General features: G+C 56.6%; 4 protein-coding genes across 4 annotated transcripts in view; 1 reads left to right on the forward strand and 3 right to left on the reverse strand.

Moving 5' to 3' along the window:
• CD320 (CD320 molecule) overlaps positions 1–3,943 on the reverse strand; it is a 4,570-nt gene extending 627 nt beyond the window's left edge. Inside the window, exons 1-4 of the mRNA XM_007460619.1 lie at positions 3,766–3,943; positions 958–1,083; positions 363–596; positions 17–82 (exon numbers count right to left, since the gene is read on the reverse strand). Of these exons, the coding sequence (XP_007460681.1) occupies positions 17–82; positions 363–596; positions 958–1,083; positions 3,766–3,904 (565 nt within the window). The 5' untranslated portion in view covers positions 3,905–3,943. The remainder of the gene's footprint in view (positions 1–16; positions 83–362; positions 597–957; positions 1,084–3,765) is intronic.
• Positions 3,944–6,783: 2,840 nt separating this feature from the next.
• Positions 6,784–12,409, reverse strand: NDUFA7 (NADH:ubiquinone oxidoreductase subunit A7). Its single transcript, XM_007460620.1, has 4 exons — positions 12,354–12,409; positions 11,850–11,899; positions 8,388–8,537; positions 6,784–6,995 (listed from the first exon to the last, which is right to left on the reverse strand). The coding sequence occupies exons 1-4, from the start codon at positions 12,402–12,404 to the stop codon at positions 6,905–6,907; spliced, it is 342 nt and encodes a 113-aa protein (XP_007460682.1). The 5' UTR covers positions 12,405–12,409; the 3' UTR covers positions 6,784–6,904.
• A 133-nt stretch (positions 12,410–12,542) lies between these two features.
• Positions 12,543–13,679, forward strand: RPS28 (ribosomal protein S28). Its single transcript, XM_007460621.1, has 4 exons — positions 12,543–12,608; positions 12,703–12,750; positions 13,259–13,392; positions 13,602–13,679. The coding sequence occupies exons 1-3, from the start codon at positions 12,570–12,572 to the stop codon at positions 13,379–13,381; spliced, it is 210 nt and encodes a 69-aa protein (XP_007460683.1). The 5' UTR covers positions 12,543–12,569; the 3' UTR covers positions 13,382–13,392; positions 13,602–13,679.
• Positions 13,680–14,046: 367 nt separating this feature from the next.
• On the reverse strand, positions 14,047–23,205 carry KANK3 (KN motif and ankyrin repeat domains 3). The gene is made up of 10 exons (XM_007460751.1): positions 23,172–23,205; positions 21,117–22,391; positions 20,932–21,031; positions 20,531–20,728; positions 20,335–20,419; positions 19,638–19,854; positions 15,584–15,726; positions 15,255–15,455; positions 15,084–15,182; positions 14,047–14,124 (listed from the first exon to the last, which is right to left on the reverse strand). The coding sequence occupies exons 1-10, from the start codon at positions 23,203–23,205 to the stop codon at positions 14,047–14,049; spliced, it is 2,430 nt and encodes an 809-aa protein (XP_007460813.1).
• Positions 23,206–23,414: the final 209 nt, after the last annotated feature.

Here is a 23,414-nt window from a genome sequence, read left to right on the forward strand (position 1 = left end):
GCATTCCTGAGATAAGTGACACTCTCCAGGGTCACAGGGGTCCCCATGGATGTGGCACTCCCTTCTTGGAGGGTCTTGGTTCCTGCAATAAGTCCAGGCATTCAGTAGCTGGGGAGGGGGCACCTGGGGCATGCGGGGATGAACAGATGTTTCTGGTGCCCAGGGGGAACCTTAGGGCTCACCCTCCATCCCAAATTCAATGAGGTTGGTGAGCCGTGCTGCCCGAGTGCCCTCCTGCAGCCGCCATGGGAATACGGGCTCAGGCAGACACACGCGTCCACGCTCCCAGCCTTGTCACACACTGGAAGGTGTCAGGCGTCCTTGTCTACCGACCCACCCTCCCCGCCCCCACAGGCACACACCACAGCCAAGCTCATCGCTGGAGTCGGAACAGTCTGGGTGGCCATCGCAGAGCCACGTGCGTGGGATACAGGAACCGCCCAGCGGGCAGCGCAGCTCTCCCTCCGGGCAGGGCTGGTGCCCGCAGTTGAGAACATTCTTGTTGATGCCATCAGGGCAGTCATCGATGCTGTCACAAGAGCAGGGGCTGCCAGTGGGTGGCTTGCACTGCCCGTCCTGGGCACACGGTTCAGTACCTGGGGTACAGGGTGAGTCAGGTCTCAAACACCCAGCCAAGAGGGTCCAGGTACTCCCCACAGCCCAACCTCCTGCAAGCCCCGCCTTCCGAGAACAATCGACCCTACATGTTTCGCCCATCCCAAAGGCTCCTCCCCCTGCTTCTGTTAGCTCCACCTTCCAAGGACTTGCCTCCCTGCAAGCCCTCCCTCCCAACCCCACTAACTCCGCCCCCCTGCAAACCCACCTCTCCCCAGACCTCCCTCGTTTCAGGCCCCGCCCACCCGAGTGCCCTGCCTGAAAGCCACATCCCTTCCACAAGCACCTCCTCCCTGTGGCCCCGCCCCCTTCAAGCCCCGCCCCCAGGGCATGGCCACTCACTGCACTCCTCCTCGTCACTGCCATCAAGGCAGTCCTGGTCAACGTCGCAGCGCCAGGTGAGGGGCACGCAGCGGCCATCACTCCTGCACTGGAAGTTGGTGGGCGGGCACGAGGCTGTGCTGGGGCCTGAGGGATGCACACAAGTGAGGCCTGGGAGGTCTGGACCCTCCTTTGGAAGCAGTGTCACAGGCTGCGACCACCAGTAGACAGGCCAGGTCCCAGGAACTACATTGGTGGTCACCCTTTGCTAAGGATGCACTATATGTGGGCCTTGGAGCTGAGCAGTTCACAGCCTCACCAAGAGCCCTACTGGGCAGATTCTACTCCCATGCCCATTCTACACAAGACACTTAGGAGCGGTAAGGCCTGAGGCTACAAGCTAGTGGTAGAGTCGGGGTTCGAACACAGGTCTCACTGATCCCGGGGTCTTTACCCGGCTCAAAATGGCCAGATGGTCTCCCCAGGAGTCTCTCCAAGTTCCGTAAACAGACTGGGGGAGGAGCCATCTCTGAACCTGGCCTGGCTCAGGCCCACCTGTCAGGGTCAGCAGGGCCCATTATGTCCCAGCTGCTCAGCAACGGGGAAACTGAGGCCTTGGGTAGAGGACCTGCTTAGTCACCGTGGCTTGTCGACTCACCCACTAAACTCCTCCCAGATCTGACCACTTTCCCCATCCTGAATGTGCCACCACCTCTCCAGATTCCCCACCCCCATCTCCACTCAGACACCAGAGACCTCTCAGAGCCACACCATTTGGTCACCCACCCTTGCCCCCCTTTGCTCAAAAACAGCCCTTGGTCAGAAATAGAGACGCAGATGTAGAGAATAAACGTATGGACACCAAGGGGGGAAAGTGGCAGGGGGGTGGTGGTGGGACGAATTGGGATTGACATATATACACTAATATGTATAAAAGATAACTAATAAGAACCTGCTGTATAAAAAAATAAAATAAAATTCAAAAAACCCCAGAAACCCAGCCCTTGGTCCCATGACCCTCTCACAACCAAATTCTACAACCTCCATGTGGCCCGCAAGTCCTGACCAGCCCTGAATCCTTCCTGGACCTCCCACTTTCCCCCTCTTCATCAAGCTCCCTCTGACCCGGCCACCTTGATGCTTCTGCAAGAGGCCTGGGCTCGTTTCCCCCTCAGGGCTTTTGCCCATGCTGTTCCCTGGTCCAGTTTGCCCTCTCCTCCCTCCTCTCTGCACCTCGTGATTTCCTCCTCAGACTTCACGTCTCAGCTTATTTCCTGGGAGGGGTCTCAGGCCCCTCTCAGAGACCCCTGAAGCTCAGCCTCCCACTTAGAACAATGGCCCTTGAACTGGCACCCGCATAGACTGGACACTTAGTGGTGGTCCGGGCAGTGAACTTTTGACTGTAAACCCAGGGCAGCGCCTAGTGATAAGTGGACACAGGTCACACAATGGTCCGGGCTGAGTCCAGCTGAGAATGTGAGCCTTCCTGGACACAGAGCAGGATGAACACAGAAGGGCCTGGAAGCTGGGCCATCAGGCGGGAGTCCGAGGGACAGAGGGAAGGGAGTGGGCTTTATGGTTTCCTCCTGGGTGCAGCAGGGAGGGTGGCAGATACCTGGCTTGGCCCCAGCCTAGTCCCCCTCCATACAATCCTGGTCCTCTTGTCCCTTCCACCTTTACTCACGAGGGCCTGTGCCTCCAAGCCCCCACTCCCCACAGCCAGCCCCTCTGCAGGCCGGCCTCCAGGCCCAACTGTACCTGTGGGGCACACAGTCCCTAAGCTCTGTGGAGCCAGCTGCAGCTGACTTCTTTCCCTGCCCATGGGGGTCTCTAAAGCTTCCTCCCCAGGACTTGCCACTCTTCCTAGCAACCTCTGACCTCCTTCCCCAGCCTGCTGGAGCATGTGTCCTTCTGTAAAGTGGATGGGCAGCAGAGCAGAGCAGAGCGGACCTGGCTTCACAGGGCTTTGGTATGGAGCAACCAGTGGTTGCACCTCCCAGCCTTAGTTTCCCCACCTGTAGAAGGGGCACGCTAGGAGTCCCTACCACAGTGTGCTAAAGAGAAGAGACGGCTTGTGTGTAGAGTGTGGTACTTGGTTAATGTGAGTCCTGATCCTTGAAGGAACCAGGAACATTTAGCCTGAAAAGGCAGGGGCTTTGGGGTGACATGGGGAACCAGATAAGATGGTGTGTGAACCTGAATCACAGCTGAAAGTCAGGGGCACGTGTGAGCACAAAGAGGTCACTCTAACCTGCCCAGCTGCCTCTGGGTACCTCTGAGAGGGCCACCAACATCATTTAGGCCAAGGCAAACGTGTCCAAGGGCCTGGGGTCACAGGGAAGACCTTTTTTTCTCTAAGGCCGGAGAAGGAAGGTGCAGAGATTGGGAGGGCGGAAACGGTCGCCGGTCGCCGAGCAAACTCAGCCACATGGCCCCAGGCGCCAGGGTATGGAAGCCACAGCTGCTGCAGGAGGCGCCAGGTGACCAGCTCCGTAAGGTTGGAAGTCGGACAAGCAGAGCCTGTGTAAAGAACTTTCCTGCCCACGCTGGAGTGAAGGGCCGCTTAGAGGTGACACCGGGGCACGACAAAGCAAAGCGACTGTAAGCCGGGCCTGAAGCAGGGTAGTTAAAGGCTGGCAGAGCAACCCAGGCGGAGGGTCCCCGACTGGGGAAGGCTCATTCAAGGGCCTGGGTCCCCTAGAGCCACGTGCAGGGGGGAGTGTCCGGGACGGACGTGCGGCGCAGCCAACGGTAAGGCGCTGCTGGCGGGCAGGGGCGGAGCTAAGCTGCAGGCTTGGAGGGCGCCAGGGATGTACGGAGCACACTCACCTGGGGCCTGGGTCAAGGACCAGGTCGGGATCGAGGTTGGGGCGGCCTCCAGGCCCAGCCCGAAGCTGAGCAGTACCCGCAGCGCTAGGCCGAGGGCCGCAGCCCGCTGCGCTCGGCTCCCCGCCATCCAACCGCTCATCGCGCCACCCCTGCCAGGCGCCGGCTCTGACCAAGACCAGTCCCTGCCTCGCTCTGATCCACGTACGCGCGTGCGCAAAGATCCGGGGGGCGGGGCCCACACCCGAGGCGGCCCCGCGTTATGGGTACCGTAAATGTCCGAATGCGAGGGGACCCACTATTTGAGCTCTTTCCCACTTTTCCCTGTGACAAGGTATATCGAAAGGTATTGGTCCTATTTGAAATTAGAAACTTCTGGAGGTGCAAACGAACTAGTACCGCCAAGTCTTGTCTACTTACAATATTTAACATTCCACATGCACCAAATACTCCTGCCTAATTATCCTAATATGGCAGCCACTTCCCTCTGGCACGCCCTCCTCCTGCTTCTCTCGAGCGCCTGACTTATTTACTTTGGTTTATTGTCTGATTCCCCACGAGAACATCAGGCCCAGGACAGGAATGCTGTGTTGTTCATTGTATCCCCAGTGCCTGGAACTGAGCCTAACACATAGCAGGCTCTTAAATATTTGGTGAATAAATGAAGGAAACGTTGGTTCTTGGTTTTCATCCTGGGTCCTCTGTCCCTTGCACCTGGATGTTTTCACTGACGCTCACTACCTCATAATCCCTCACTACCTCATAATCCGCACAGGCTCCTCAGAGGGGGGCGGGTCTTATATTTTACTCTGGGAACAAGACAGGCGAAAGCAGCCTGGGCTTTCTCTTCTCACGCTCACCCAGTAGGCACAAAAAATACAAACCTTCTGCAGGCTTTCTATCCAATTGGCTGCTGTGTTTTATCTACAGCTCTGCCCCTAGGAGAAGCAGCGCTACTGCCAGCAGGCCCCCCCAGACGACAAGTCACTGTCCTCAGCGTTTAACAGCTGTGCAAATTTCCCGTGAAGCAACACTAAAGCACAGAAGGGCCTCTATTTGCAGGTTGATGGCATGCTTATTCAAAAGTGTTACGAGAGGGCTTCCCTGGTGGCCCAATGGTTGAGAGTCCGCCTGCCGATGAAGGGGCACGGGTTCATGCCCCAGTCCGCGGAGATCCCACATGTCCCGGAGCGGCTGGGCCCGTGAGCCATGGCCGCTGAGCCTGCGCGTCCGGAGCCTGTGCTCCGCAACAGGAGAAGCCACAGCAGTGAGGCCCGCGTACGGGAAAAAAAAAAAAAAAAAGTGTTAGAGATTATAGCTGCATTTGGAGCGTATGTATACATATACATATATATAAATTTTTTCATAATAATCTCCAATTCCCAGGAGACATGGGGTAAGAGGCAAAGGTGCACTGGTGCAGAGGCAGTTGGAAAGGGCAGCAAATAGGACTGCCTGCGGGAGGGGAAGGGAGGGGAGGGGAGCGTCCCACACCACCTGTGAGGCTCGGCTTCTTGGTGAGGTTGGCATCTGGGGTCCAGGGAGAAAAACTGAAGCAGCTGTGGATTCACCCAGCTGACAATATGTAGCAGCTGAGTGCAGACTCATCAGCGGCTAGGTTCAGGGCCATCTCTCAGTGAGCCTGAGAGTTCTTTGCCTCTCCACGCCTGTTCTTCTGTTGAGGGTAAAAGGGTTTGACAACAGCTATAACCTCACAGGCTTGCTCCAGGAAGGAACCAAGATCACAGATATAACGCATTTAGAACGGTACCTGGCATAGAGGAAGTGCTCAAGAGGTGTCAGACCTCTTTCTTACTGCAGCCCCTCGCCAAACTTCAAGTCTGGGTCATAAATCTTTTTTTCTTTTTTTTGGCTTATACAGTAAACGACAATTTATTTTCTCACGGTTCTGGAAACTGGGAAGTCCAAGACCGTGGTGCCAGCAGATTCGGTGTCTAGTGAGGGCCCACATCCTCACTGACAACCATCTTTTCACTGCTACCTCACTTGGCAGAAGGGGGCTGGGTCATAAAACTTTATTCAGAAACTTTCAATGGCACATCTTGCCTGGGGTCTTTAAAAGCCCCAGTGTTACCCTCCTTGTGGCCTCTGCACACCCTGCCCAGCTCTCCTGACCTTTCTGTATCTAACTCATCCTTTGTTCCAACCAGAATCCCACCTCCTCCAGGAAGCCATCCCAGCCTTTTCTTCTCATAAGCATTTAGCATTTGTACCACCCACTCTTGGGGCACTTATACCTCCTCCTGGGACTGACCCTTTTCCTGCCTTGCTCCAAGCTTCCAAAGGCGGGCCAGCCTCAACACTCCCCTGGCATACAGCTGATCTTCACCTATTGATGGGCTTTGGGGTTCTTCCACAGGGCAGCCACAACACTCCCCGACCTGAGGTCACCGCATGGCTCCCTTTCACTCCTACAACCAAATCAAGGCCATTTCCTTTTCAGCTTTCACTCCCTGCTTATTCCTCCACAGAAAGCCCCTTCCTCTCCTGGGCTGACTCCGCCTCACGTCCCCCAGGTCCACACAGAAACGTTTCTGGCTCAGGGAGGCCTTTCCCCACTGGCCTAGGTGAGCCTTCCCTGTGAGCCACCTCACTGTCCTCTGCCGTCCCTGCTGAGCGGCAGGGTGATCAAGGTCAGGCAGGGGCCGCAGTGGGAGCCTGCTGGTTAATGTCCGCACAAGCAATGGCTAGGAGAGCTCTCGGGAGAGAAGAAAGCGAGCTGTTTTTGTTCCGCCGCACTGTCCTTTACAGTCAGTGCCCCCAAACACCCAGAGGTCCTGGAACCCGCTCTGACACTCTCAGAGTTAGAGCCAGGCCCTCGAGAAAGGGACGGTGACATCTCTGTGCCCAGCAACAGCACCGTCACCTTGGAGCTCGAAAACCACTATCCTCCCTGCTCCTGGAGCATTCATGGGATTAAGAGATTCGGCACCAACTTCACCCTGAAGTTCAAGTAAGCCTGTGTGTCCTTTCAAAAGTAAAAACAGAAGCGATCCTGGAGAACTCAATATATATTTTTTATAAATTAGGTCACGTTCTCCCCAGAGGGGATCCAAATTCCAAGGAAGAGGAAGCACTCCAGTGGCCCTGAGGGCTTAGCCAGGCACCCTGGGGCACAGTGTCACAGGTAAGGCTGATCCTTGGACAGCTCCCACCTCTTTATGGGAGGAGCTGGAGTCAAAGCCTTCTTCTCAGTGGCTGCTACAGCCGAGCTGGAAGATGAAAACAGACTTGAGTTAGGCCCAGGTTTCAGAGAACAGTGTGGAGGAAGCTGAGGGAGACCCCCCTGCCCCGGCAGGAACACATCTGCTGACACCATGGATCTGGAGGCCAGGGTGCAGGGTGTCTCAGAATGCCCAGAGCCCTCCAATGGGGTCCCCCAAAGGGTGAGATGACAAGCCCCCTTTCTGCCTCGAGCCCCGCATGAACCCCTGGTCGGCGTGCCTTGGCTCCTGGTCCCAGAACCAGCATGAATAGCTGGGCTCCTCCTCCAGCACCCCTTCCCACGCGCACCCCACTCCCGCTGCCCCAGAACAGGACACTGGCAGAAGGGCCAAGAACCACCACTGGGGGTCTGGGCAAACTGCTTTGAAATCATGCTTCTACTACCTGCCAGCTGTGTGACCCAGGCAGGGCACTTGGTCTCTCTGTGACTCAATTTCTTCTTCTGCAGCAGGGGCCTTCACTGCCTAACTCATGGAGTTATCAGGAGGCAGATATGGCACTGACTCCATTCTTGAGCTTACAGATTTTAATTATGAGGATTAATCCTCATAACGACTCTGCTATCGACAGAATGTGTCCCCACAAAATCCATATGTTGAAATCCTACGCCCCAATGTGATGATGTTACGGGGTGGAGCCTTTGGGAGGTGACTAGATCATGAAGGTGAAGCCCTTATAAATGGGGTTAGTGCCCTTATAAGAGACCCTAGAGATCCCTTGCCCCTTCCAACATGTGAGGACATGGCAAAAAGATACCATCTGTGGGGACTTCCCTGGAGGTCCAGTATTAGGACTCAGCGCTTCCACTGCAAGGGGCATGGGTTCGATCCCTGGTTGGGGAACTAAGACCCCACATACTGCATGGTGTGGCAAAAAAAAAGGATACCATCTATAAACAAAGAAAGTGCCAGACACTGAATCTGCAGGGACCTTGAACTTGGACTTCCCAGCTTCCAGAACCAAGAGAAACAATTTTCTATTGTTTATAAGCCACCCAGTCTGTGGGATTCTGTCCCAGCAGAACTCTCTAAAGTAAATAACATTATTGTTCCTGTTTAATTAAGAGACAGTGCCTGAGGCCAGGGACCAAAGTGTGTTTTGAGGGGCCTGAGGTTTATACAATTCTCTCTTTAAGAAGAATATAAAATTACAAAAACAACAATGCCTGGGCTTCTTCCAAAGCCCTTGAAGGGCCCTTGGAGCTTCCTCTGCTTTTTGCAGGAAACCCACCCAGGGTGGGTGGGGATTCATGAGCTCTCAGATGAAAAGCCCCCGGCAGTACATTTCCTGCCACAGTTGATGCTCAACAGACTTGGGACCTTGAAAAGCACAAGCAGGAGAGAGGGCTGGTCACAGGAGGGGTGTTGAGGCATCCTCACCTCTCTGCTGGCTTCCCTGACGCCAGCACCTTCTGTGAGGACATGACGATCGAGGGCGGCGTGGCTTCCCGGCGGCCATCACGTGTACAGTAGTAATTATTGGAGAGTTTGTGGCTGGGGCCCACAGGGAGCTTGGGAGGAGGCTGAGTTCTGAGGGAAAAGAACATGGGCACTGAAACAAAAATGACAAGTCGTTCTCACTGCATGGCTGTGCTAGAACATGGGCCCATCACCTCAGTCACGAGGCTTGGGGTCGGCAGCCCCTGGGATGTGCTGCAGGCCAGGGGTATCCCTTGATACACTGCCATGACCATATGCCTGGGGAGGGTCCAATGCCCAGAAGCAGGTGGGAGCCCCTGCATTGGATGTGAAGGTGCTGGAAGGCCAGGCCTGGGTCTGCCCCACCACAGGTCCCCGACCTGCCCCAAACGTGGCGGGTATGGAGGACCCTTTCATGAGGGAGGCCTGTTCCCACCTCTCCATGGCCCAGAGCTTGGCAGCTGGCCTCATTTCCACCACAGGTCCTCAGGAAATGAAGAGGCTGGGGCCTGGGGCTCTGCCCATCACATACCAAGTAATCATGGTCAGCAAACGCTTGGGAAACAACCCCAGACTCGGCTCATTCTGAGGGGTTTTGTCCCCAAAGGCCAGGCTGCAGAACCTCTGGGTTTCCAGTTCTCTCAGGAACTCTGAAGAACTCTACTGGGATCAAGCCTTATTACTCAAAGAGCATTTTGTCGTCTGGGGTCTCTGCTGCCACCTCGTGGCTGCTGCCACCAGAGGGGGAGTGAACAGAGCTCTGTCCTCGCTTGACTAAACCCTGGGGTCAATATACAAAGTTTGAGGCCTGAAAACTAATTGCTAACAAAAGACACTAACAAAAAACAAAATCACTAACAAAAGATGAGCTTCCCTGGAAACCATTGCAGAGAGGGAGGGCAGAAAAGATAGAAAAATCATAAACAGATCGGGTTCTCATTCATCTTTTTTTTAAATTTAATTTATTTATTTGTCTGCATTGGGTCTTCTTTGCTGTGCACAGGCTTTCTCTAGTTGTGGTGAACAGGGGCTACTCTTCGTTGCAGTGCGCGGACTTCTCATTGCGGTGGCTTCTCTTGTTGCGGAGCACGGACTCTAGGCGCGCAGGCTTCAGTAGGTGTGGCTCGCGGGCTCTAGAGCACAGGCTCAGTAGTTGTGGTGCATGGACTTAGCTGCTCCGCGGCATGTGGGATCTTCCCGGAGCAGGGCTCGAACCCGTGTCCCCTGCATTGGCAGGAGGATTCTTAACTACTGCGCTACCAGGGAAGTCCCTCATCTGGTTTTCAACCAACTTTTTTCTGATAGTCATTTTGCCAGGACTTAAGTTTTTCTTAAAACAAGTGATAGTCATTGTACCAAGGGGAAAAAAAGAAATACAGATACAAACAAAGTTTAAAAACTTAATATTAAAAGCAGTATCCTAATTCCCTGGCAGTCCAGTGGTTAGGACTCGGTGCTTTCACTGCTATGGCCCAGGTTCGATCCTGGTCAGGGAACTAAGATCCCACAAGCTGTGCGGCACAGCCAAAAAAAATTTTTTTAATAAATAAAAAATAAATTAGGGACTTCCCTGGTAGCGCAATGGTTAAGAATCCACCTGCCCATGCAGGGCACACGGGTTCGAGCCCTGATCTGGGAGGATCCCACATGCTGCGGAGCAACTAAGCCCGTGTGCCATAACCACTGAGCCTGAGTGCCACAACTACTGAAGCCCGAGCGCCTAGAGCCCGTGCTCTGCAACAAGAGAAGCCATCACAATGAGAAGCCTGCACACCGCAACGAAGAGTGGCCCCTGCTCACCACAACTAGAGAAAGCCCGCGCACAGCAACAAAGACCCAATGCAGCCAAAAATAAACAAATATATTTTTTAAAAATTAAAAAAAAATAAAATAGGACTTCCCGGTGGCGCAGTGGTTAAGAATCTGCGTGCCAATGCAGGGGACACGGGTTCGAGCCCTGGTCCAGGAAGATCCCAACATGCTACGGAGCAACGAAGCCCATGCGCTGCAACTACGGACCCTGAGCTCTAGAGCCCGTGAGCCACAGCTACTGAAGCCCGCGCGCCTACAGCCCATGCTCTGCAACAAGAGAAGCCACCACAAGAGAAGCCACCGCACTGAGAAGCCCACGCACTGCAAACAAGAGTGGCCCCCGCTCGCCACAACTAGAGAAAGCCCGCGCGCAGCAATGAAGACCCAACGCAGCCAAAAATAAATAAATAAATTTTTAAAAATAAATGATAAAATAAATAAAGGCAATATCCTGTGTTGAAGTTAGAATCTGCTTAACCCCTGGAGTGCAGAGATGACCCTCTGTTGGCCAGGGACCAACAGAAAACGAGCACACAAAGGATAAAAAGAACCAGCGCCCAACGGAAAGGCCTAAATGAATCATTAGGGGGCGCCATTATCCTTTAAAAAAAAAAAAAGTTGAAAATTTTACAAAACTGTTTCCTCAACTGTATCAACTACCCTGGATGGAAAAGCAATTTAAAACTTCTGATATTTGGAATCAGTCACAACATGCAGGCATTCACATAGACTCGGTTATTTTAATGTTATTGTTCTTCTTTTCATGCTAACCCTCCATGGCTGCCTTACCTTTGCCTGCCACTCATATATATATCGCTATTCCCCATTCCTCAGAGTGTTTCAGCCACACTAGCCTCCTTCCTACTTCTGGCTCTGTCGGGCTGCACAGCCTTGGCACTTACTGCTTCCTCTGCCCGGAATGTTTTAATAACTATCCTTTGGCATTTCAGGTGACTCAAATGTCAATCCCTGAGGCCTTTCCTGATTACCTGATCTGAGGTAGGCACCCTCCAGCTTATTCACTTTGTTTTGTCTTCAGAGCATTCTAGAACAATGTTTTTTCCTTGCTGTGTTTATTTCCCTACTATGTTATGTTTCTCCCTCCTCCCCAGGATATGAGCTCCATGAAAGGAATGAGAATTTTTCTTGTTAGCACTGGTATCCCAGAGGGCTGAGGACACAGCAGGGGTTTGTAAATGTCAAGTAATTTTTGGACTCAAATGAGTTTGAAATCAAGACACTTCTGGGTTCAAATCCCAGCTGTTACTTGCTGGCTTCTGAGTGATTTTAAGCAAATGATTTAGTCTCTCCGAGCCTCAAATATTTTCATGTGTAGCTTGGGGATGATAACACTAACTAACAGGGCCACACTTAGGACTGCAAATCACACTGAGGATTCCCACTCATAATTCAAGCCCCATCTGGTTGTTCCACGAGCACCACTATCCGACATAGTCCAGCAAGATTAAAGGCAAACCTCTGCCTCCACGGCAAGCTAGGCGGCTAGAGGCAGGATTTCGGCCCAGTGTTTCAGGGGTCTAAAAGAACAGGGGTTTTGTTTTTGATGGAAGGACAGGATTGCAGTCCGGGCAGCGAGCGGGGCTTGCTCACCGCTTGGAGATCTCCTGGTAACGCAGCTGCAGCTTCGCCTGCAAGTCTTGCTGTGGGAGAAAGAGAGGAAGGAGGTCAGCCCGCAGGGCACCCCAGAAGGGAAGGCCAGCGAACGTGGTGCAGTCCGGGGCTGGACAAATGAAGGGAAGGCGGGAGATGGGCATTTGGCGACAAGAATATGGGCCCTGGAGGTCAACAGGAAAGCTGGAGGCCAGGGCCACAAGATCCAAAGCTAAGAAGGACTAGGTAAATCCCAGGCCTGAGTGGGACCCCAGCCAAGAGAGGGCCAAGGGCTGGGGGTGAAGGTGGGCGTGCCCTGGGCTGGAAGGGTCAAGAGTTGGAGGTTCCGGGCTGAGCGCGGGGTCCCGGCTTATTAGGGGAATCTCGGCACCACTGGCCTCAGCCCCAGAGGTGCAGGAGGGGGGTGAGTAACGGGAGCGTGTCCGGGGCGCACGGAGCCCACAGCCCCACCCTCCCCAGTGCAGCCCTTCCTGCTCCGCGCACCCCGGATGCCCAGTTCCGCAACCGCTGGATGAAACGAGTAGCAGACGCCATCTTTCCCGTGCTGGAGGCCGCCGGTGACGTCTCTACCGCGAGGGCTGCTGGGAACATGGAGTATGGCCTCGCGAGAGCGGGTGTGGGCGGGGCTAGGACGCCTTATAAATGTTCTCTCCGAAGCACGTGACTCCTCTCTGCCCGATCAGCCGCCGTGCCATCATCATGGATACGAGTCGTGTGCAGCCCATCAAGCTTGCCAGGGTGAGGCGGAAGCCCGGGTTTGAGGGCCCGGATGAGGGAGGAAGGAGTAGGGGAACCGGGTGGTCCAGATCTGATCCCAGCTTCTTTACCCCAGGTCACCAAGGTTCTGGGCAGGACCGGTTCGCAGGGACAGTGCACGCAGGTGAGCTGGAGAGACGAGGAGGCAGGGTCTGGGGTCTTGAGTCTCCGATGATGACTTCTGTGCCCTGGTATCTGAGAACCGATACGAACCCTTTTTCGGAAAGCTCACGGAGGGTCCGAGCCTTTGCCGAGGCCTTGCCCACCGGGTCTGGGCTCGGTCGACTTCATTCCTCGGGCTCTGACATACCTCGTTCTCCTGGCTCAGCCAATCCCAACGACCACTGTGTAGCTCCACGCCCTCACGATTGTGCTCCCGTCCCCGACGGGCCCAGAGCGGCAGTTGTCCCCCACCAGTGGCTTTTTCTGGCGCTCGAGAGCTTTGTTCTCCACGCCTCGGCCCGTCTCCGGCTTCTCTCCCGGCCCAGACCTACTTCCCAGGCTCAGTCCTCTTTTTAAGTGTGTCTAAGCAGACACGTTCTCTGAATCCAAGTCAGCTGTCTATCCCACGGTGCGAGTTTGTGGCCGACCCTGACTTCTTCTCGGTCCTCCGCCCCCCGTCAACCCCATAGGTGCGCGTAGAATTCATGGACGACACGAGCCGTTCCATCATCCGAAACGTGAAAGGCCCCGTGCGCGAGGGCGACGTGCTCACCCTATTGGAGTCAGAGCGAGAGGCTCGGAGGCTGCGCTGAACTTGGGACTGGTGAGTGCACAACTGGAGTGGGAAACAGAGTAGGTAGGTCCCTGTTAGACCTTTGGCTGGTGGTAGGGAGGTTTCGCCAAGCATACGGATGAGGGGCTCTTGGTGGCGGGGTGTGAAGAAAGGGTTTGCTGAGATTGAAAGATGGGGGAGGGAGTTTGCCACTTGCTGAGGGGGACCTGTCAGCATCTCATACTTGGGTGTGTTTACAGGGTCCTGGATGTCTGGGTCGACTGCCTGGCCCACGAGGATGATCTGCTGTTAATAAAGCGTTTATATTCTATGTAAACTTGGGGTTTTGTCTCGGTTGCCACTAAGCTTATAAAACCCTCCCATGGGACCCCCAGATGGTCTGCACTGATCCACTGCACTCTGGAACGGGGGGCGGAGGAGTTGTCTTCCCCAATAACGCGTTTTCTTTTTGAGGAGGAAGAAACGTGTCTGTGTGTATCTCCAAAACAAGACAAGCTGAGTTAGGAATGTTTTATTAAGAAAGAAGGTTGGAGGAGTGAGTGGACCAGAGTGCCTCGGGTCGCACCTCACCCTGCAGAGTTCAAGCTGAGCCCCTCCCTGTGGACCCTGACCCTTGCTGTGTCCCGAGGTTGAGGTGGGCGAGGGAAAGCTCTCCCCCAATCCAGGTCCAGTGTGTCAGGCCAGTCACTGAGGTGGGGGGTCCTCTCCACCGTCACTGCAGCTTCCTTCACTAGGCTTGGCCATGGGGTGGTCAGAGGGCAGCTGGTGAGAGAGGTTGAGGGGGGCTCCTGTCAGTCTCCTGTAGGCAGGATACTGGCTTTCAGCCCCCTTAGACTCAGGGCTGCTTAGCCTAGTGGAGGTCTTGCCTCTGTCCACTGACCTTGCCTAAGCAGGAACCCCACCTTTTACAGCAGAGCCAGAGCACCTGGGTTTGAATCCCACCTCTGTCCTATGTGACCTGGAAGAGGCACTTGGCCTCCCTGGTTCCTTTCCCCCATCTCTACAGGAGAGTGCGGGATGGCTAGGCTCACAGCATGAGTTGGCGTTTTGCTTCGATTTTGTGTTATTCGGCCGCGCCATGAGGCATGCGGGATCTTAGTTTCCTGACCAGGGATTGAACCCGTGCCCCCTGCAGTGGAAGTGAGGAGTCCTAACCACTGGTCTGTCAGGGAATTCCCAGGATGATTTTTAATTATGAAAGTGCTGAGAACAGCCTGGCACTTGCCTTTTGAACATAAGCCTCTCCCCCTTGGGGACAAACTGAGTGCTCTGCCCCCAAACCAGCCCTTCCTGCCTGCTGCTGGCAAACTCCTCGTCTCCAACCCTGAAGCTCTCAGTTGTGGGGAGCCTGCACCCCCCTCCCCTGCCCCCTCGACCTAAAGGGCCCCTTATTCCTTTGCTGTGAGCCTGGGGGCAGTAACGGGTCCAGTGACACGACATGATCTGACCTAGGTCTGACAGCTCTACTCTGACCTTAATGGCATGTCCCCTCTGGAGGCCTCAGGTTCATGACCTGTAAAGTGAAGATGTGTCTAGCCATTGTGTGTTCTGCAGGTTGAACATCAAATCCCAGCCACATAGAATTCAGATGCAGATTTCCCCACCCCTGGTACTCCCCCAGGGTGCATGAAGAGAAGCCACCTTCCTGGGGCTCACTTGGGATCCTTGAGCTGTGCAGCTGGGAAACTGTCTCTTGGGGCTGGGGCTGGGGCTGCACTCACCAGGGGACTGGGCTGGCCTGAGCTCAGGTGGGCGTGCAGCAGGGCGGCCACCTCGTCCTGCTCAGCCTCCAGGGCAATGGCCAGGGCACTGGTGCCCTCCTGAGGGATGATAGGGACAGTCAGGTCCCTGAACCAAGGTGTGACTACCCCACCAGCCCCATGGTGGCTCACGTTGTCCAGGAGGGCGGGGTCGCAGCCTGGCTGGGCCAGGAGCAACCGGACAGTGTCCAGGCGCCCATACTCGCTGGCGCACATCAGCGCTGTGGCCCCATCTGCATCCTGCACGTTCACATCTGCCCCACATGCCAGCAGGGCTGCTACCGTGTCCTGGCGGCCGTGGCTGATGGCCAGCATGAGGGCTGTCTGTCCCGTCTGGGGAAAGGGAAAGAAGGGGACAGGGCTGGTGTGGGCTCCGGGGGAAAGAGGGGGGTCACAGACATTTGGCTCCAAAAGTGGAAAAGACCCCTGGACTCCGAGCCAGGGAGGAGGTATTTACGCACCTGGCTGGCCTTGGCGTTAACACTGCCCATGCGGAAGAGTCTCTGGACCACGGCCATGTCCTCCTCTCGCCCCACAGAGGTGAGTGCGGCCAGCATGAGGGCAGAGTAGCCAGCTCGATTCTGGTGGTCAATCTTGCAGACCCCTGGGGGAGAGAAGAGGGGTCAGTCCACCAAGAAGCCGACACCCTCTAGTCCACTCGCCTCCCTCCAAGCCTCGGGTTCATTTGTTCAGTCAGGTTGGTCACTGAGGGTCATGCGTGATTTTACTGTTCCCTCTGCCTACAAGGCTCTCCCCGCAAGATCCACATGTCTCCTCCCTTACCTTCAGGGTTCTGCTCGCATCTCATCTCAGTGAAGAGTTTCCTCACCTTCCTATTTCAAACTGTGTTGGGGGCTTCGTTCTGTCTGCTGCTGTATCCCCCAGTACCTAGAGTAATACCTGCCACCTAGTAGCTGCTCAATGAATGAGATAAATGGACGTTTCTATTTTCACGGCTACTACCCACCAAGCCACCACTGTTGCTCCCCCAGAGAAATGCCAGCCGGGCCCCCCTGGTGTCCAAGTCCCCTCCAGTTTCCATGTAGCAGCCAGAAAGATCAAAAGAAATTTGGCCCTGTCACCTATTTAGAGCCCTCCTGTGTCTCCCCACTGCACCTGGAATACAGGCCGTTGTTCACCACCGCCTCCGAGGCTCTGTTATCAACTTCTGTTCCTTCCTCTGGAGTTGGCCTTTCTCCCCCAAGCCTATGTTACAGATTGAATTGTGTCCCTGCCCCCACTGCCCCACCAAAAGATACGTTGAACTCCTAACACCCAGTACCTGTGAATGTGGCCTTAATTGGAAATAAGGTCTTTGCAAACCATAACCAAGTTAAGATGAGGTCATTATGGTAGGCCCTAATTCCATATGACTGGTATCCTCGGAAGAATCAAAGACAAAGAGCTATGTGATGCAGAAAGCCGAGAAGACAAGCTGCCATAAGCCGTGGAACGCTACGGGTTGCTGGCAACCACCAGAAGCTTGGAGAAAGGCACAGAAGAGATTCTCCCTCTGAGCCCTTAAGAAGGAAACAGCCCTGCCAACACCTTGATTTTGGACTTCTGGACTCCTGAACTGCAAGAAAATGAATTTCTCTTTTCAACCACCCACGTTGTGGTACTTTGTGGCACTTTTTTACAGCAGCCCTAGGAAACTAACAGCCTGGTTACTGCTGCCCGTCCTTCCGAACTGAACACAGACATCAGCTCCATTTCCTCTGGGGTCAGTTCTGTTACCATCCTGGCCCTCTTCCTCACAGCACAGCACCTACTTCTGGACCTCATTCCCCAGAATGTTTAACGCTCGTGTACCCCACCATTCTGAAAGCTCCACAAGTCTAGGGACAGTCTGCAGAGATGAATGGGTGGGAGAGGTTTGGGGAAAGGAGTGGGTCAGGGTCATGGAGAGGGTGCCCTAGTGAGAGGGGATCTGAGACTACCGGCTGGGGAGTGAAAAGAGTTAAGTCAGGATTAAGGGCGTTCCCTAGTTGTGTGGCATACTCTCTAGGTGTCCATTCCATCCACAAGCTTCTGTGACCCTGGTGGAGGGTGTTGGGCGCAGAAGGGGGCTCAGAAATAACCAAAGTGGGGTCTCTGCAGCTAGCCAGGGGACCCACCTATTTTCCCTCTCCCTTTCCCTTCCCTGAGGCCTTGCTAAGCTAAAGGATCAACCTGTTTCTTGATTCCCTCCCCTGGTTTTATTTTGTCATGGCCCTTACCCCTATTGGAAATTATGTTTACTTGATAATTATCAAGTAAAATTGATAATTATCTCCACTCCCCCCACACACACACCCAGAGCCCCTGTTCATGAGAGCTTATTCATTCATTCAACAAACACTTGAGGGTCTATTGTGTGCCCCACTGGGGTCTGCCAGGCAAGTAGGGTGAGGTGAGGGAGGGGTATGGGGATGGGTTTGAAAGGGTACATAAAGGAGTAGTTAATGATAGGCCAGGAGGCAAGGAGACAGAACAGTGAAATGTGGTGGGAGCAATGGATACTGGTCCCACGAGGTTCAAGGACTGTGGGAGTTGGGCAACAGGAGACAGTGAGCTGAGATGTTGGAAGGTGAGAGTTCAGGAGAGAATACTAGGAAGTGAGATTATGGAGGGGGCATAGTTACTGATGACATCAAGGTGTTGTGGTGACCTTACAAGTGTAAGGCTGATGTCAGGGTGAAGGGAGAGGAGTAGGTCAAGGAACTGAGAAGGGACTTCCCTGGTGGTCCAGGGGTTAAAACTCCACGCTTCCACTGCAGGGGGTGCAGGTTCAATCCCTGGTCGGGGAACTAAGATCCCACATGCCTTGTAGCATAGCCAGAAAAAAAAAAAAAAAGGAACTGAGAAGCCAGGAAGTGGGAGGGATCATCCATCAGGAAACTGATATTGGTGATGATTAGGCTGGAGAGGAGGAGAAACAGCCAGGAGCTAAGATTCAAGAAATGAAGAGTGACGAGGTGGGAGGGAGAAGTCAGAAGGGGAGGAGGGAGTAGTGGTCTGATCAATTAGAGGCTCCAAGATGGGACTAAAGGAGGACGGGGAAACGGTCTGGAAGTGGAGAAAAAGAACAAGGAGGACACAGCCATGTCCAGGCCCTTCATTCCAGGGAGATGAGAGGAAACAGCCCCTGTGTGAAGGGTGCACTGAGGGCTCTGGGTCCTGGGGGTGGGGAGGGCCAAAGGGGCTGACCCATGTGAGAACCAGAAGGCCCACGGCAAGGTCTGGAAAGTTGGAGCTGAAGGGTGGGGGGGGCGGGTTCAAATGCAGGGAATAAGAGGATCCAAGGAGCCTCGGGCCTTGCAACCAAGATGACTGCCTTGCCACCCTCCACAACCCCAGTCCTCAGCCCCCTTTAAGACAGGAGCTGCCCAGGAAATACCTTTTTGGTTTTTTTGCCGCGCCGCGCAGCATGTGGGATCTTAGTTCCCTGACCAGGGATCGAACCCGCACCCCCTGCATTGAAAGTGTGGAGTCTTAACCACTGGACCGCCGGGGAAGTCCCAGGAAATACCTTTTGAATTCATGCATTGTCCCCTCCTCCCAAGCCCCAGCTCCCTGTCCAGCCCAGAGCAGCTGTGCCCTTCTCCCCGGTCACCAAGACCTGCAGAAATGGGATGGATCTGTGTATTTAGGGCGGTGGCATGCAGGATGGGACAGCAGGACCTGCCTCAGCCTGCAGTGAGAATGAGAGGTAGGGCAGGCCCCAGAGGATACTGGACCTGAAGGACACCCAGGAGAGCTCTTGATGGACAATCAGTTTGTCTACTGTCCACTGTCCCCTCTGCTGTGAGTCCCATGTGGGTGGCCAACCCCCATCCTGGCACTGCACTGGTACCTGGAAGGCTCTCAATATATGTCTGTGGGCTCAGCAACACCTGGATGTGTGTATGTCTGCTCCAGAGGGGGAAACGTTGAGACAGATGATAGAAATGTGTGTGAGATGGGGCCAATGCAGGACCTGGTGGTGGAGGACTGCAGGCCCAGTGTCCCAGCCCGGGAGGCAGTCACAGCCCTGACCAGTCAGTACCTCCCCTGGAGGCTAAAGAGGCAGTGGATGGATACTGGGGCTCAGGAACAAGGTGAACGCCAAGGCTGGAGATTCAGGGACAGAAGGCATGGGGACCGCTGACTGACCTGCGTGCCTGGCGCTGTTCTACGTGTGTGTTATCACAATTGCCCAGGGAGGGAGGCACCGCATCCCCCGTTTCACAAAGGAGGAAGCTAAAGCCAGTGAAATGAGGTAATTCCTCTACATTTAGGTCTACCCAATCCCAAAGCCCAGAATACCCTCCCCCTGCAAAGTGAGAGGCAGGTCAGGGCAGAGCTCACAGCTCAGAGCGGTCAATCTATCCACAGTGGGTCACGTAGCCTCCAGAGGAGGGCCAGTGGCGCCCTCTGCCTGGCCTGCCCTTCTCCGCATCCTTCTCCAGGTCCTCCCGGCAGGACCTGCCCAAATTCTCCCTCCCCTGGCTGCCTATTCCCTGGTGCCCTCCCAACCCCCTCCTCAATGCTGACCTGTATCCAGCAGCAAGCTCGCGATGGCCAGGTTCCCATGGGACACGCTGTAGTGCAGGGCTGTGTTCCCGTTGCCATCCGTCAGGTTCACCACGTGTTCCAGCAGCTCACGTCCCAGGCGCACCGCCGCACCCAGCACCCCGGCCACGGACTCCGCTTGAGAGCGCCGCTGGCTCGACACTCGAAACCACTCCTGGGCCACCAGGCGCGCCGCGCCCTGCCAGGACGGGGGAAAGACATCGGCGAGGGTCCAGGAAGGGGTGGCAGGGAGGGTGTGGGGGCGGGACTGGGAACCCAGGCACGGGAGGATGGTCGCTCCTAGGGCCACACCCCTTTCGAGGAGGGAGTACGGTTAGTGTGGGTATCCGACTCGAGGGGGCAGGGATGCTCCCCTTCTGAGCAAGAGCCTGGGGAAGAAGCTGAAGTGGCGGAAGGCGGTGAGCGCTTGTCTTTGGGGAGTCCGGGAGTGGGGCTGGGGCTTGGGGCGGACCCCTTTTGGGAAATCAGGGAAAGATCAGCCCTGTCCTGGGGAGAAGAGCCCTTTGGAGAGCTTGGGATCCGTGGAGGGCCCTGGCGCGAGGTGACGGAACTTGGGACCCTCCTAACTCTAAAGAACCCGATGCTCTTCCCTAGGTAGGCGTCAGAGGAGGTCCCTGGCGGGCCTATGACTCCTGCGAAGGCCTCTCCCCGCACTCACACTGTCGCGGGCGACTCCGCGGGGCCGGCTCAGCTGCCGTTGCAACGCTGCGCACGCCTCCCTCAAACGCGGGCTCAGCTCGCACCTACTGCCGGGGAGACGCAGACAGGGAGAGGCTAAAGAGGGGTTGGGATGGGGAGTGGGGAGACGGGAAAGAGAGCAGCCGTTCCTATTCCGTGTCCGCGGCGCTGCTCACCTCCCCTGCGCACCCGGCTGAGGCTCTGGCTCTGCCTCCGGCTCGGGGTCCCGGGCCTCCCCGCCGCTGGGAGGGCCATGGGTCCCGGAGTCGGATCCCCCGCCGCTGTCGTCTCCTGAGCCCGACGAACTGCTCCTCGGGAGCTCGGCAGCGCCGTCCTCGCTGTCGCTGTCGCCCTCGCTGGATGAGCTCTCGTACCTGGGGGCAGGGTGGGAGGCATCTGCTGAGCCTCCTCTGGGGGCTCATTCTGGAGTCCTGCGAGGTGGGAGTGGCTGTTCCCATCTTACAGATGAGGACACTGAGGCTTGCCAAGACCACGCCGCGAGCGAGGGGCAGAGCTGGGATTCAAACCCCATTCCAGTCCCAGAAGATGCTGCCATGGGGAGGGGGAAGGTGCTCACTCTCCGTTGAGGACCCCAACAAACTGCAGGCTCTTGGGTCCGGGACTGGGTTGGGCGCCAGGTGTACCGTCTCTCCTCTTCATAATGGATTTGAGGGTGCCTGGCAGAGATCAGATGAAGACAGTGAGTTCGAATTCGGTGGCCAGCAAACGAGGGCTCAGCGAGGGACGGGGAGGGGGACTCACCCACGGGTGCCACTGCCCTGTCCCCATCCGTGGGTCCGGGCAGGTTCTCCTGCGTAGGGGCAGGAGCCTCCACAGCGGGCTCGGTCTGCGTGGCCCTCTCGGCACAACCCCACGGGGTCTGGGTGGCAGCCTCGCACGGCTGGGGCTGGGCCGCCACCGCTGCCTGTGCCTCCTCGGCAGCCTCGCGGGCCTCCTCCAGCTCGCACAGGCGACCCCGCAGGAGCTCGTTCACCCCGCGCTGATGCTCCAGGCTGGCGCGAAGCAGCTCCAGCTCGCGCTCGGCGGCCGCGGGCAGCCCCAGCAGAGCCTCCGTCACCCACACTTCCGCCTCGAGCGTCTCGGGAGCTGCCCCCACGCCGGCCTCCTGGGTCTCCGGCACCGCCTGGGCTCCCGCCTCGTGAGTCTCCGGCACGGTCTGGGTGCCTGTATCCCGCGTCTGGGGCGCCCCATCGAGGACCTGCAGCGCACCCTCACTGAGGCTAGAAGCCGACCCGTCGGGGCCGTCAGCCCCGGGGCTGGCCCTGGCGCGAACGCCGCGCTCAGAGGTGGCCAGGCGCTCGGTGAGCCGTCGCAGCTGAGCAAGCTTGTCCGGGCGCGCCTCGGCCTCCCCGTCGGGCTCGGGTTGCCGGCGCCCAGCAAGCCACCGCGCCTTCTCGGCGCGCAGCGCGCGCACCTGCTCCTGCAGCTCGGGCAGCGAGCGCGCCTGCTCCTCGAGCTCGCGCAGGCGCCTCAACGCCGCTGCCATCTGCTCGCGCACCAGCTGCAGTTGCGCGGGGCCGGGCGAGGCCAGGGCCGGGTTGGGGGCGGGACTGCTGTGGCCGGACCCGCGCGGGCTGCGCGGGATCGCGCGGCCTGGGCTGGGCACGCACTCGTGCGCCTGCGCAAGCTCCAACCGCCGGCTGGTCTCCAGGAGCGTGTGCTCGACGCGCGGATTGCGCACGGGTGCGCGCGGCGATAGCGGCGGCAGCATCAGCCCCGACGGCGCGCCCGGGGAGAGAGCGCCCTGTGCTCCGCCATCGTCACTGGCCAGGGACTCGCAGGATGTCCAGGCGCCTGGGCTGCGCGCGCCTGCGAGGCCGGCCCGTGGCGCGCGGGGGCGGCGCGCGGGCTGGGGGCCCGGGGCTCGGCGGGCGGCGGGGCCGCGCTCCAGCTCCTCCACGTACTTGAGGAAGTCCAGGTCCAGGTGGAAGCCATAGGGCGTCTCCACCGAGTAGGGCGAACTCGGGCTGCGAGCTCCCCCAGTCACGCTGGGGCACAGGCGAGGGCCGCCCAGGTCTGTGGGCATGACAGGGGCGTGGAGGGGCGTCAAGCCGGAGAGACCCGGAGAGCGCGTCCCCACTGCCCCACGACATGCCTGCACGACTCCACCTGCACACCTGGATTGCACACCCAAGGCTTAAACGCCTCTCTGCTCCCAAAAAGTCGAGGGTTCACGCGTTAATTGAGCACCTACTATGTACCAAGCGCTTTTCTAGGTGCTGCGGACATAGCAGTGAACAAGACAAGCATCCCCTGCCCTCTTGTAGGAGACAGATAAACACAATCGTTCCAAATGGTGCTTAGGGCAATAATAATAATTACAAGACGAAATAGAGAATAACTGACAGACTTGGGCTCCGGCTGTCAGGGCAGATTTCCTGAGGAGGGGACTTACAAGCTGAGCCCTGAATGAGGGGGAGGAAGCAGCTGAGAGAGGAGGTTCCTAAAGGAAAACAGTCCATGCAGAGGCCCTGGGGTGGAATGACCAGGGTGGGCCTGAGTAAGAGCCGTGTGGAGGTGAGGATGTGCAGAGCAGAGTGAAGGAAGGGAGGGGGTAGAGAAGTAGAAGAGGTGGGCTTGGACCAGATTGTGGGGAACCTTCTGGGCCACCATGAGGAGATGGAGTTTTATTCCACCTGTGACAGGGCACCAGAGGCAGATTTTAAGCCATGATATTATCCACCTTTGTAAAGGGCCCTCTGGCCACTCTGCAAAGGAGGGAGCTGCAGGGCTGTGTCTGCATCTGGGTGCCAAGTGTGGATCTGTACACATGCAAATCCCATTTTGCACACTTACCAGGCAGGTTCTGATTCAGGGCAAACTTGGCCATGTTTCCTGGAGTAGCCCCCAGAGGGGGTGAGAGTGGGGCTGGGCCCTGTCCCTCTGGCTGTGCCTCTGGGGTCAGTCTGGACTCTGAGTGAGTAAACAGACCCAAGAGGTCCTCTCCACCACCACCCCAACACTCCCCCACACAGGCCCTCTCCTCCCTCCTCCCTCAAGTGGCCTTGAAAGTTTGGAATGGGGACTTCCCTTGTGGCG

This window comes from Lipotes vexillifer, unplaced genomic scaffold (assembly GCF_000442215.2).
Source record: "Lipotes vexillifer unplaced genomic scaffold, Lipotes_vexillifer_v1.1 scaffold1011, whole genome shotgun sequence".
Taxonomy (NCBI): Eukaryota; Metazoa; Chordata; class Mammalia; order Artiodactyla; family Lipotidae; genus Lipotes; species Lipotes vexillifer.

Bases quoted from the DNA above. Each gene is read 5' to 3' on its own strand.
- RPS28 (XM_007460621.1), top strand. From the start codon at position 12,570: ATGGATACGAGTCGTGTGCAGCCCATCAAGCTTGCCAGG. The intron at 12,609-12,702 runs GTGAGGCGGAAG...TCTTTACCCCAG, and splicing joins AGCCCATCAAGCTTGCCAGG to GTCACCAAGGTTCTGGGCAG. The intron at 12,751-13,258 runs GTGAGCTGGAGA...TCAACCCCATAG, and splicing joins CGCAGGGACAGTGCACGCAG to GTGCGCGTAGAATTCATGGA.
- NDUFA7 (XM_007460620.1), bottom strand. From the start codon at position 12,404: ATGGCGTCTGCTACTCGTTTCATCCAGCGGTTGCGGAACTGGGCATCC. The intron at 8,538-11,849 runs GTGAGCAAGCCC...CTTTTCCCTCAG, and splicing joins TACCAGGAGATCTCCAAGCG to AACTCAGCCTCCTCCCAAGC. The intron at 6,996-8,387 runs GTGAGGATGCCT...TTCATCTTCCAG, and splicing joins TCAGGGAAGCCAGCAGAGAG to CTCGGCTGTAGCAGCCACTG.
- KANK3 (XM_007460751.1), bottom strand. From the start codon at position 23,205: ATGGCCAAGTTTGCCCTGAATCAGAACCTGCCTG. The intron at 15,183-15,254 runs GTGAGCCACCAT...ATCATCCCTCAG, and splicing joins ACCCCGCCCTCCTGGACAAC to GAGGGCACCAGTGCCCTGGC. The intron at 14,125-15,083 runs GTGAGTGCAGCC...CTCTCTCACCAG, and splicing joins CAGGCCAGCCCAGTCCCCTG to CTGCCCTCTGACCACCCCAT.